Consider the following 13,932-nt stretch of genomic DNA (forward strand, 5'->3'; position numbering starts at 1 on the left):
ATTCTTTTCATTAGTTTTGTAAATGATATTCAAACACGAGCAGACAGTGAAGGAAAATAGACAGTGATGGAAAGAAGCCTGAAAAAAAAAAATCCTTATGGTAGTCACAGATGGAACATATTCTAGAGCTTACTCGATTAATCTGAACTGTTTTTAATGTCTAAGAGAGTGAATCAAACACCTGGTAAAGGAAAGGCAACAGAAGTCCAAAAATTTAATGAATTTGAGACAACAGATACAGCAAAAATTAAAAATATTTGATATTTCTAACGCCGTGTTAATGATCAATATGAATCAAGCAAAAGAGATAATACAACAGTTTGGGTTGACATTGTAACCACAATTTTATTCAACTTTATATACTATGATCACGATACTGTGGTTGTAATTTACAAGAAAATAATCTTAATACAGATCTTTAAAACTGCCTTTCTCAAAAAGAACCAACTGTTGTTATTTTGTCCGAACTGTTGCCATGGTTTGTCATAGACAGGTAAGGGTATAACTAATGATAATGTATGACCGCACCAGCGTTATAAGCACCTTGTAAGATTTCTATATACATGATGGTGGCTTGGCCAACAAACACAGAAAGCTAGCTGATGTATCAGGAGCATTTCAGAAAACAGCATCTAACCGATCCAGACCTAGACGTATAAAATCTTCTAGAACCATGTTCACTTTCAATTACAAAATTGACAGTTCAACTTTTCCGGGGTAATGCAATATTCCAACAGAAGTTTCAATACTAAAATCATGTCAATATATTACCAAGTAACATTTTAAGGGCTGTTGGCAAAGTTTTATTCTATATAAGAGGAAAGAACTTAAGGAGTTAGTCTTCCTTTGAACAGAAATAATTTCAAACAAGGATTTTGCCCAATATTCACAGAAAACAGCCTTTGCCAATTTGCAAGGATTATTTTATGTACAACAAGGATTTCATTATTAAATTGTCATTGTATAAATTTGTCAAAATGAAACAAGAGGACCATGATGGTCCTGAATCGCTCACCTGTCCCCACATGAACTGAGTATGACGTCGTTTTTTCTATTATTTGACATAGTGACCTAGTTTTAGAGCTCATGTGACCTAGTTCTGAACTTGACCTAGATATCATCAAGATAAAAATTCTGACCAATTTTCATGAAGATCCATTGAAAGATATGGCCTCTAGAGAGGTCACAAGGTTTTTCTATTATTTGACATAATGAACTAGTTTTTGAAGGCATGTGACCCAGTTTTGTACTTGACCTAGATATCATCAAGGTGAACATTCTCACCAGTTTTCATGAAGATCCATTGAAAAATATGGCCTCTATAGAGGTCACAAGGTTTTTCTATGTTTAGACCTAGTGACCTAGTTTTTGACCGCAGTTGATCCAGTTTCAAATTTGACCTAGATATCATCAAGATGAACATTCAGACCAACTTTCATACAGATCCCATGAAAAATATGGCCTCTAGAGAGGTCACAAGTTTTTTCTATTATTTGACCTACTGACCTAGTTTTTGAACACATGTGACCCAGTTTCAATCTTGACCTAGATATTATCAAGATGAACATTCTGACCAATTTTCATGCAGATCCCATGAAAAATCTGGCCTCTACAGAGGTCACAAGGTTTTTCTATTATCTGACCTACTGACCTAGTTTTTGATTGCACGTAACCCAGTTTCGAACTTGACTTAGATATCATCAAGATGAACATTCTGACCAATTTTCATGCAGATCCCATGAAAAATATGACCTCTAGAGAGGTCACAAGGTTTTTCTATTATTTGACCTACTGACCTAGTTTTGGACCGTACGTGACCCAGTTTCAAAAAAGACCTAGATATCATCAAGGTGAACATTCTCACCAATTTTCATGAAGATCCATTGAAAAATATGGCCTCTAGAGAGGTCACAAGGATTTTCTATTTTTAGTTCTACTGACCTAGTTTTGGAACGCAGTTGACCCAGTTTTGAACCTGACCTATATATGATCAAGATGAACATTCTGACCAATTTTCATGCAGATCCCATGAAATATATGGCCTCTACAGAGGTCACAAGGTTTTTCTATTATTTGACCTACTGACCTAGTTTTGGACCAGACATGACCCAGTTTCAAATTTGACCTAGATATCATCAAGATGAACATTCTCACCAGTTTTCATGCAGATCCCATGAAAAATATGACCTCTAGAGAGGTAACAAGGATTTTCTATTATTTGACCTACTGACCTGGTTTTTGACCGCAGTCGACCCAGTTTCAAACTTGACCTAGATATCATGAAGATCAACATTCTGACCAATTTTCATGCAGATCCCATGAAAAATACGGCCTCTACAGAGGTCACAAGGTTTTTCTATTATTTGACCTACTGACCTTGTTTTGGACCGGACGTGACCCAGTTTCGAACTTGACCTAGATATCATCAAGACGAACATTCTGACTAATTTTCATGCAGATCCCATAAAAAATATGACCTCTAGAGAGGTCACAAGGATTTTCTATTATTTGACCTACTGACCTAGTTTTTGACCGCAGTTGACCCAGTTTCTAACTTGATCTAGATATCATCAAGATAAACATTCTGACCAATTTTCATGAAGATCCATTGAAAAATATGGCCTCTAGAGAGGTCACAAGGTTTTTCTATTTTTAGACCTACTGACCTAGTTTTTGACCGCACATGACCCAGTTTCGAACTTGACCTAGATATCATCAAGGTGAACATTCTGACCAACTTTCATAAAGATCCCATGAAAAATGTGACCTCTAGAGTGGTCACAAGCAAAAAGTTTACGCACGCACGGATGGACGGACGACGGACGCTGCGCGATCACAAAAGCTCACCTTGTCACTTTGTGACAGGTGAGCTAAAAAAGCAACATCCTGATTCAGTCCCCTTAAAACCATCACAAATGCAGCCAATATGAACCATCTGCATATTCTACATTCCTCCTTTAAGCAAATCTGAACTCCCTCAATGTGTGAAATGAAATTACACTTGGTGTAGAATGTGTTAAAGCATTTTTTTTGTACAGCAAAAATGAAGGAATGGCTTAAGTGATGAATGAATTTTTTTTTTAAATATTAAAGTTAGGAATGATACCTCAAAGGCCTTATGTTGGTGCTGAACATGAACATTTCTTAAAGCAAAATGATAATAAAACAATGTAAAATAACAATCAAAACATGTTAGGATTTGAACTAAAAAGAGCATTTTATTACAATGGGATAACAAGAGTTCTCTTGTATCTGGCTTTCCTAGTCACAAACACCTTAAATCACAGCTCTTTATACATCCACATAAAAAAGGCAAATTTTATACAGCACAATACAACGTATGCACAAAGACGCACATTGGCCACTACCAACATCATCTTGATAATGGTGAAAGATGCTAATCACTTAGTAACTACTTTAGGCAAACTTGATTCTTTTATCAAGCAGAGATATGTTAGAGAATTAGGGTGCTAAAATATTCATACAACATCTTAGAAAGTCAGCCCCTTACAGTCTCTAACCTTTTAGTTGAAAACACCACCACTGAGAAAGGAAAAAAACAAAAAACACTATATAAACAGGCAAGATTGATCAAAATTTGATGCATTAACATACTACATGTGCAAATTAAAGAAACAAAAGTATTTTAAAATTTGTCCCACTTCAATATACAAATAAACAAAAGCAACTGTGTTCAAGTATGTATACCCCTGTACATATCTTGATTAATTCAGTCTGTTATTTCCCTAATTTACCAATTTAAAAAAAAAACAAAAACAACTAAACTCGTAATCTATTTAGTTTGATGTACTTCCAAGAACTGTCTTGTAGCTCTAGCTCTGTATCTTAGGTAATGATAATTATGGAGTGACGTCCTGCCTGCATCAGGACTATTATGGCATTTTAAATTGGTTTTTATACAAAGAACATTAACAACAGTAAGCACAATGACATATATATGACACAGGAAACATTTCATCCATTCTGATGCAAGAAGTCAAATAGCCCTGTGTAACCACTGTCAATCCTGTATGACCGGCCTTGAACATGAACCTCCTGCCTTAAAACGTCCAATCTAAACATCTGCAGTGTAAAATAACCTGTGAATTAAGACCACCTGCAGAGAGGTACTGCTTTTTAGCCTCTTGTATACAGGTTTGACTGTATTTATATGGAACTTATCATGTTACCATACTACTGCAGAGAAATTCAGTAAAATTTTCAAAACTTGACTTTTTTACAGATGAGTAAAATATTAATTTTCCATTTATATGACAATACATAGTCTAATATGCATTTATATGGAGTGCCATCACAAATAATAATTTGACCCAATTCAGACAAATACGGAAGCAGTTCAATGATGCCGTTTTTTAGCAAACAACAATTGTGTAAGATGGCCGATACTGACAAGACGGTATACATGTTCATTGGCTGGTGCAACAGTTGACCCACAGGTCATGCATAAACACCATATATAACCCTCAAACCCTTAATGCACATTTTGACTTTTAGCATCAAAATAACAAGCAGTAAATGACTTCAAACTGTTTCAAGCTACTTTACAATATAAAACAGATATTAGAAAGTGTAAATTGTATGGTAAAATAAAAGCACCCTCTTTTTGACTCTTTGGAGTAAATCACACTGTCTTTATAGATAATGTACAGTGACACAACAATTTTTATACATTTTTATCACTTGTATAATAAAAGCACTAAAGTAATTGAAATGTAAGGGGAAAAAAACTTGAATCTAAGTACACACATTCAGACATATCAAAAAATGATTATCAAATTCATCCCCTATATATACATGTATTATACAAGATTTGTCAGTCAAATCTGCTCATTACATCTGGTATAGGAAGAAATTAACAGGTAAGTTTGCATATTCAGCTTTCTGGTGTACACTGATACATGTACAACATACAGCCATGTGAAGAACATGTACAAAGCAAAAGTGATGCAAATTACATGTAAATCATGTCTTGTAAAGTTCATGTACAATTTTACAGTTGGTTTATTACTGTTACATAAATTAAATTACATGTAAATCATGTCTTGTAAAGTTCATGTACAATTTTACAGTTGGTTAATTACTGTTACGTAAATTAAATTACATGTAAATCATGTCTTGTACAGTTCATGTACAATTTTACAGTTGGTTAATTACTGTTACGTAAAGTAAATTACATGTACATCATGTCTTGTAAAGTTCATGTACAATTTTACAGTTGGTTAATTACTGTTACGTAAAGTAAATTACATGTACATCATGTCTTGCAAGCATGTACAGTACAACATTCAAGTCCTACAGTTGTGTGCACTATGTGTACAACATAAGTTGTGCAATGTACATTACTGTAACATAAATACATGTACTTTATACAGCGTAATTACTTATTCTCAGATTATTAGCATCTCCATCTGATAATCTACAGTCAAAATGTAAAAATAATAAAAAAAAAAAAAAAAAAAAAACTTACTGAATTCAATATTTTGAGGCATAGTACTAAATAGTACTGCTCTTTTAAAGAAGTTTAAAATGAATATATATTGTTGGCTTTATTTTCCTAAACAAATTTTTTTTGTTTCAATAGAGACCTTACACACGAGGGGCATTCATTGAGTTTCGATGCACAAACATAACTACCCTTGCAACACCTCAATTGTAAGCAGACTGAAAAATGATAAAAATGATTTGTCTAATCTTGATAATATTTTCAATAATTATGTACAAAATATCAAGCAAAATGTATGTTCAATATGTAAAATGGATATGCTTCATTGTACAGAATTTAGAGCCTTCATACTAGAAACTTGTTAATGCCCCTCGTAGATCACTTCTCTTCCCCTCAAGGCAGTCTTAAAACCATCTCTCCAGAACACTGTTTTAAGGCTTGTAGTGTTTTTCTTTATATGTCTGTCTGCCACAACTGTACTTTGTGTGTACTTTCTTCTTGACAGTTTCTATTCAATAGGTAAAGCAACTATGTTATTTATTTGCTGTGGCTAGTAGAAGCCTATTGTAAGAAAGAAATGTTAAAAGATATTGTTTTACGTCTGAAATCTTTTACATACAGTCTAAGCACTAAAGACAAAGAATAAAAATTGACACATCTCTAACAAATAACGTGTAAAGGGGGAAAAATATTGGTGCACTTAAAATCATTCAAGAACAAAAAAAAACTTGGCATCTATTAATAAAAATAAAATTTCTTCTCAAAACAAACTTCATCTTTCCATGTCACAAAACACAATAAAAACCTTTCTTCCAATAAATAACACTAGCATCTCTGATCAAAAACAAATATAAATAAATAAATAATAGAATCTCTCTAAAGCAGAAGCTAACACATTATTTACACATATGCACACATTAACCACTCTGCAAAGAACAAGATATTAAAGTGTTTCTTTTCTGTAGTTTCACCTTCTTTTCTGTAGTTTCTCCTTTTCTGTAGTACAAGTGTCAATCTTTTCTGTGGTTATGCCATCATAATTATTTTGCATTTGAACATATTCACTCTTATTTCTTGACACTAACACAGTTCTCTTCATCAGAATGATCTTCAAAGCCTTCTTCGGATTGGAAATTCTATTATTTCAACAGCATTTTTTAGCACTTCAGTTACACAATGCTAAAACTGCATTCTTATTTTGTGCTATCAAATTCCATATCACATGATTCACTATTCACTTTTCCTTTATAATCATCTGATGGATCAATTTGTAACTTTTCAAGTATCCCTCAAGTTTAAGTTATACAAATGTTACTAAACCCTATGTCCTTTTTATGATTCTTTCCATGTCTGATCATTTAGTACAACACTTCTATCATGTGTTTAAAAAAAAATTGAAGCCTTTGTGTATGAAACACCTCAAGCCTGGGAAGTTCTTGTCAACTTAACAACAACAGCACAGACCTACACACAGACCAATGCTCTACATAAATCAATAGCACTTAATTGCATTTAAAGCATAAATAACATCTTAAACACTTTTCAAATTGGAATAATTCATGATGATTGATGGAAGGAATGAAATAAATAGCCTCATGTACAATGCAAGTAGATTATATAGATGGAAGGCTTCATATATAAAAACAGCTTAACAGAGTCAACAACATATGACTTGTAAAACTTCTTTGCAAAAAATAAATACATGTGGTATGGACAAAATCTGAACAATCTTGATGACCTAGATGGAATATAGTTTTCAAAAAAGTGAAAACATAAGCAAGCGTATGTATAAATTAAGTTTCGGAATATAGTCACCGGATGATTTTGAGTTAGTGAACATTTTCATATAAGCAGTGTTGGATGTTGTACATCTTTCTATAAGCCTACGTTTCAAGGTTATAAAAGTGAGTTTGGAGACCAGTCACAAAATACAGTCTTCCCATTGGTCAATTTCAACTCTGTGCTAAGAAATAACCAATCAGATGCATCAGTTTGTAGACTGGCCTTCAAACAAAGTTTAATACCTCTGGCCCAGATCAATCCATGATTGACACATTCAAAATCAAAAACATATAAAATCAATAGCACTTGATAAAAGTAATATTTATATTTCGCAATGCATTGCATTTTAGGGTCTTATGTTATACACAATGTCATATTTAACATTATTTTTGCTAATGCTTAAACAGAAATATATAACAAAAATCTAAATTTCTTCATAACTTATTTCTTATCACTATTTTATAGATTTCTAAGACAGCAGGTCGAAGGTCTCAGCATATAGATCGTGGGCAAAGCTGATCTGTCCCTTAAGGCTTCCCAGCATCCTGCGGTGCTCAACACCAAGTTCTCGTAGACTAGATATGCTCATAAGTAGACGGGGAAAGAGCCCACTCTCATCAGGATGTGTCGCCGTCACCTGGCTCTGTAATGCTTGAATCAACAACTCTTGTAGCTTACTAACCTTCTCACGATTCTTCAGACCTTGCCGATCTGTAGAAAAACAACACACATTAAATACCAATACTGTACACAAATTTTTAAAGATTAAATTTGCCTAGCCAATTCATGTTAAATGAAGTTGAAGGGCATGCCAATGAGTAAGCCGGCGGGATCAAATAAGATGTGCTGACAAAGAGCTCTTAATAAAATACACCTGTATCATGAAAATACTGAATCATAACTAAACATTGGCATGATATAAAACAGATTTGATGCTTAGCCCACAAAACTGTTGGAATGTTAATTCCATTGCAATTAGTAAGCTTGCTGACACTTTTTGAAGTCCGGATCTTTTCTTATAAATATTTCATCTTGTTTAATATTCATACATTTAATATTTTCACTGAACGTTAAACAGATTCTCTATTTGTTAAATATGTAGACACTGGGTCGTCAACACCTAGAGAAGCAATGTCTGCCTAGGAAGACATTTTTCACAAGTTAAACAAGCCACAATAACGTCAGTAAGTATATGGAGAAACCACACGCATCTCGTCTGAAAACCTATCATTCTGAATGTATCGAGATATTGTAATCAAATCTGGAGAAGCACACATAAAAATATACTTCTGTCTGGAAACTTAACATCATAAATGGATATGAAAGGTCACGGCAAGACTATATCATAAAACAGCCTGTTACAACTCCTGCTTAAATATTACAGTCTCCGCAGAAAATAATTACAATTATAAAAAAAAGCTTCCAAAATGGACAGAATTTGTCATATAAGACAGACACAATAAAGAACTCAATGATAATAGAATCATCTATATAGTGATTAATATGTCTCGTGATTTAATTTCCTATTATAATCAAACCATCTCTTGGTGAAATGCTGGAACTATTCTTTCACTTTTAATTAAATGACTCAGATAATTTATTTATACTACCCACATGAGTAGAAATCACCTCTAGTATATCTCTCATTCTTATTTTGCAGACTTTATTACATTTTTTTTCCTACTTTATAAACGTCATACATTCTAATTCAGGAAGAATCTAACAGACAGTAGCTACAAACGATTCATTTCGTTATATGTTATGAGAAGTATAGTCACGTCCTAAGGCTATAAACTCTGACCAGACTAATATTTACACCAACTAGACAATCCTTGTGTCAGAAATAAATGTTTCCTAGAAATATACCAGGATAATGAACCATAAAAAAAAACTGATTTTCTTTGTACTTGATATATGAAATGTTCACTTGAAGGGCAGACATGGTCTAGTGGTAAAGGTGCCGGCTGCTCAACATAAAGGCTAAGGGTTTGAGCCACACTGGGGTCACAACCATGTCTTCTCATATGACACCTGTACTGATTTTTCAAAAATGTGGACCATTAAGTGATTCAAATAAACTTTCATCAAAGTGGAGCTAAAATTAATCAAAAGAAACTAAATGCTGACGTGCTTGCATGGAACTCCCCTTGAATATCATATACAGAGGGCACAAGTTACTGGCAAAATTGACAAATTTCAAAATTTACATACAAAAACTACCATAATGTTATCAAAAATCATAATTAATACAAAAACAATCTTAGTTAGCATTCTTTCTTATATTTATATGTGGCGTAATGTCACCTAAAATAATTGTACAAATTTCAAGAATAACAATTGTATTTAAAGCATTTAGCATATTAATAGTTGTTTTCAAGTCATTGTAAATTTATGTATAATTTAAAAGTTAGTATCAGTGCATCTCCCATGAGACTGCACTAAGTGTTTCTACATCACTGTGTACCAGATACCTCCTTAAATTACAATATGTACCTTGAGGTGTTTTGTCTTTATACCTCAATCTTTGATCATTTGAACATTAGTGCATCAAGGGCAGTATTTCAGAGCTGAATGCACAGGACATCAAAGAACACGGAACCTTCGGCAAATAAATATGTAGTGAATGATAGTCATGGTATTCTTATCCCTATTACATAAAACACTCAATCTGGTTACCTCCCCTGTCTTAGATCATAATATGGACAGTTGAATCAATGTACTACCATACCTGGAGATATAAGCACCAAAGCACTGAACAACGCCTTCTCTGGGTCTTCTAACTTGAACGTGTTAAATCGTATACAGAGATTGAACATCAGCTCCACAAAGTGCTCTCCGAGTGGGAACCCACATTTCATGTCGTCTCGTTTTACTAACGTATTGTGACCTTCCAGGAAAATTGTGTTCGATTCTGCATCAATAAACTGAGCATGTACAACGCACGCCACCTACAGAAACATACAAAATATAAATTTCACTATTATGTTAAATTCTAGCGATTGTGAAATTATCATCATTTGTGAGAGAGTTACTTTCATGGTTGTGTCAATTCACAAAATTTAACCCTTACCCAGCTAAATTTCTATAATGAACTTGTCCATCTTTCCGTTTGGACAGTATCATCGATTATTAAAAGGGGTGAATACCAGAAAGATACTGACTGAATGGTGAACATTCGTCGCAAAGGCAGAATCAATCATGTCCAGCATGATATGGGTTAACAAATAAAATTCACATTCGTTTTACTTTAAATTTGGAAACATCGATTTCATGTTTGGACTAAAATAACTATTCTGGCAAAAAGCAGGACATTTTATGCAAAAGAAATTTAATGATGCTACAGAATACTAAAGCCACGTTCGCATCAAAGTAATTAAAGCCTTCCTTTCATCAATATATGAGCCGTGCCATGAGAAAACCAACATAGTGGGTTTGCGACCAGCATTGATCCAGACCAGCCTGCGCATCTGCGCAGTCTGGTCAGGATCCATGCTGTTCGCTTTTAAAGCCTATTGGAATTGGATAAACTGTTAGCGAACAGCATAGATCCTGACCAGACTGCGCAGGCTGGTCTGGATCCATGCTGGTCGCAAACCCACTATGTTGGTTTTCTCATGGCGCGGTTCATATGAACTTACAAAGCATGACACGTGTAAACATTTCTATGAGTACCAAGCTCACTTTGAAACTAGCAATAAGTAAAATATATACAAAAGAAAGTTTGAATAAAGATATTTCTTGCAGTAAGTTTTAAGGTATGTTGAACTTTTTTGTGTACCACATACACAATCTTAATTATTGCATAACATTTACAAAAGCATGTAAATTTAAATCTGAGTAGCCTCCCTTTACACATAAAGTCATTTCTTTCAGTAATTGCAAATAAGGCATGTTAATTGATTTTTTTCCCTTTGAAACATGCAACCTGTCATGCATTATGAAATGCGCTTTTGTAGACAAGGATATGTTAGTTTAAAGGTAACAACTCCCATCTGTCACAAATATGCACAAGTATTGCTAATTAACTTTGATCATGTCATAATCTATTAATATTCTGCTTGATCTATTGGGAAATACATGCTTTGCAACTATTTCCTCTATAGAAAATACTGCACCTGTTGGAAGACATGTTAATTATGACCAATGAGACATTGGGAAAAGTTGGTTCAAGACCCAATGAGTTTGTCTCGAACAAGACCTACTGAATTTGTCTGGAATGACATGAAAAGCATGTGATTTACATCAGGGCAATTAGCTAATGTGGGCGAATCATGGCTAATTTTTTAACATAACATAATACTGGTACATGCCTAATGTGGTAAAAAACCTATTTTCACCAAGCTTCTTAGTTTTGCTCAAATGTTGCCATATATAGCATATATGCAAGGAAAGAACTTTTGTTACCATTTCTGCAGAAGCAAGGTCTAGCAAAACAAGTAAGTTTTGTGAAAAAACATGTTTTCATCATATAACACATGTTAAAGTTGGTTAGTGCTTTGATATACTGTTATCTTTGCTTGAAAATGATACTAAAGTTCTTTCAATACATAACTAAAATAATTCAAATACCGTAAAATCATTATTATTTGTGGGCAACTAATTCTGACTGATTTTCATATTTGAGACAGTCCATGAAATGAAATCCCAAATGATTAATTTAAATTCCCACAAGGCTGATGTCCAGAAATTCATGGCCTCAAGAAATTATTGTTTTATGCAGACAATATAAATTGCATGCAAAAAATTCAATTTCACAGTACACCACAAGTAAAATGAGCTGCGCCATGAGAAAATCAACATAGTGTGTTTGCGACTAGCATGGATCCAGACCAGCCTGCGTGGATCACAGCCTGCGCATCCGTGCAGTTTCTCTAATTCCAATAGGCTTTGAAAGCGAACAGTATGGATCCTGACCAGACTGCGCAAATGCGCAGGCTGGTCTGGGTCCATGCTGGTTGCAAACGCACTATGTTGGTTTTCTCATGGTGCAGCTCAAATGTTCTTTATTTCAATTAAGATACGACTACCTATGTACTGCAACAATTTTGTGGTAAAATTGAAATCAATAATGTTGTCTGCTGATGAAAGTTCAAATCTTGGCTACTGTCTACATAATTTATACCTGCATACTAAAACGACTGAACATGATACAAATATTAAAAAGAAAGACTATAAAAAAAACCAAAAAACTCAGGAACAAAAAAGTTGTCTGGGTTTGTGGTGTAAATACTGTTGCTACATTGCTGAATTTTCAAATTCACTTGGCTGTCTTGGCTGAAATGTTTAAGGCGTCGTCTTGGAATGTCCAATAATATCTTGTGTGGAATTGTTGAACATGAATACATCAGAACACACACAACAGCTTACTTTCCAATAATTACCTGAAAAGATCCTTCTTTGATGTGACTAATTAGGTCCTTAGAGTCAAGATAGGAGAAATCAGAAATTCACTTGACAAATTGATCATTTCTTAATGGATTTGTTCAACATTGGAAATGTTTCTTAGATGGTCTATATACTCAAATTTACCTCAAAACAACCCCCTTTGATGAGACTGATTTGGTCCTCTTGGTCGAGATTGGTAAAGCCAGGTATTTTCTTGGCAAAATTGATCACATCTTGTATGGATTTGTTCAGCAGACTTTGGAAGGCGTTCCAGCATACCTCACCAGACTTCAGTGGCCTCCCATCCAAGGCCTGAAATCACAATATTGTATAATATAATCTGCCTGTACATTCCACCTAAATAGATTGCTTTTAAGTACATGAACTTGCACAGATGTTACCTACCAACAGAGTACACCTTTAAAGTTGCACATATCCTCACAATCTATAGTGTCAAGCATATATCTTTCAATCAGAAACTATGTTCATTTGGTTGCATTTGGTTCTGTTTTTCAACAGTTTTTTTTTATTTACTTACTACTAGCTTAGTCTAGACTGTCTATCCCAAAGCAAGTAAAAAAGTTAAGTGCCTGTCATCAATTTTTGAATATTAATTACATCATTATCATGAAATATTTAAACCAGTAGGGCTTAAACTCACAGCTGTGAAGGACAAGTTACTGAAGTCAGTGACCGTAACCACTCAGTCACAAAGGACTGCTCTGTTTCAAAGCACCTCCTTAAACTAGAGTATTTACGAACTATATTCGGGGAAACAAACCTTGAACATTTGTACAGAAAACAATATATTACATCCTATTTCTGTAAATTACATTTCCAAGAAATAACTAATTAGCAACGAAATGTAATAATGTTATTTACACATGTCTATTATCTCATGCAATCGGTATAATTCTAGGAAAACCAACAAACTGTTTTGACATTAATTATAAGACGTAACAAGCCCCGAGGTTAAATGTCTGATTTTAGCTAACTTTGTTAAGTATAAATCGGGAAATGCAAGTAAAAACATGCTTCTCGGACAATCTAATATAATCCTTCTCTGAAATAATGAAAGGCGCTTCACATTTTTTACGTGCTTTGGGATAGACTGTCTAGACATTTAGCAAATTCCGATGTTAAAAAGTAGACTTTTCCAGCCTAATTTGTGGCATTTTTTCTCTCTATTTCTTTCATATAATGTCAAGGAAATAATCAACTTAGTTCCTTAGGATGTCTACCACCATCAATAAGTCTATATTGGATGACAGTCAAGGGACATTAAACCACCACTCCGCAAC

At 34.0% G+C, this 13,932-nt stretch overlaps 1 protein-coding gene across 3 annotated transcripts in view; it reads right to left on the bottom strand.

Moving 5' to 3' along the window:
- Nucleotides 1–201: 201 nt before the first annotated feature.
- The window catches only part of LOC123563451 (uncharacterized), a 62,196-nt gene continuing 48,465 nt past the window's right edge, over nt 202–13,932 (bottom strand). For all 3 annotated transcript variants that reach the window (XM_045356279.2, XM_045356281.2, XM_045356280.2), the window contains exons 6-8: nt 12,776–12,943; nt 9,975–10,194; nt 202–7,957 (exon numbers count right to left, since the gene is read on the bottom strand). In XM_045356279.2, the coding sequence (XP_045212214.2) occupies nt 7,716–7,957; nt 9,975–10,194; nt 12,776–12,943 (630 nt within the window). In that variant the 3' untranslated portion in view covers nt 202–7,715. The remainder of the gene's footprint in view (nt 7,958–9,974; nt 10,195–12,775; nt 12,944–13,932) is intronic.

The sequence above is a fragment of the Mercenaria mercenaria genome, chromosome 2, assembly GCF_021730395.1.
Source record: "Mercenaria mercenaria strain notata chromosome 2, MADL_Memer_1, whole genome shotgun sequence".
NCBI classification, from domain to species: domain Eukaryota; kingdom Metazoa; phylum Mollusca; class Bivalvia; order Venerida; family Veneridae; genus Mercenaria; species Mercenaria mercenaria.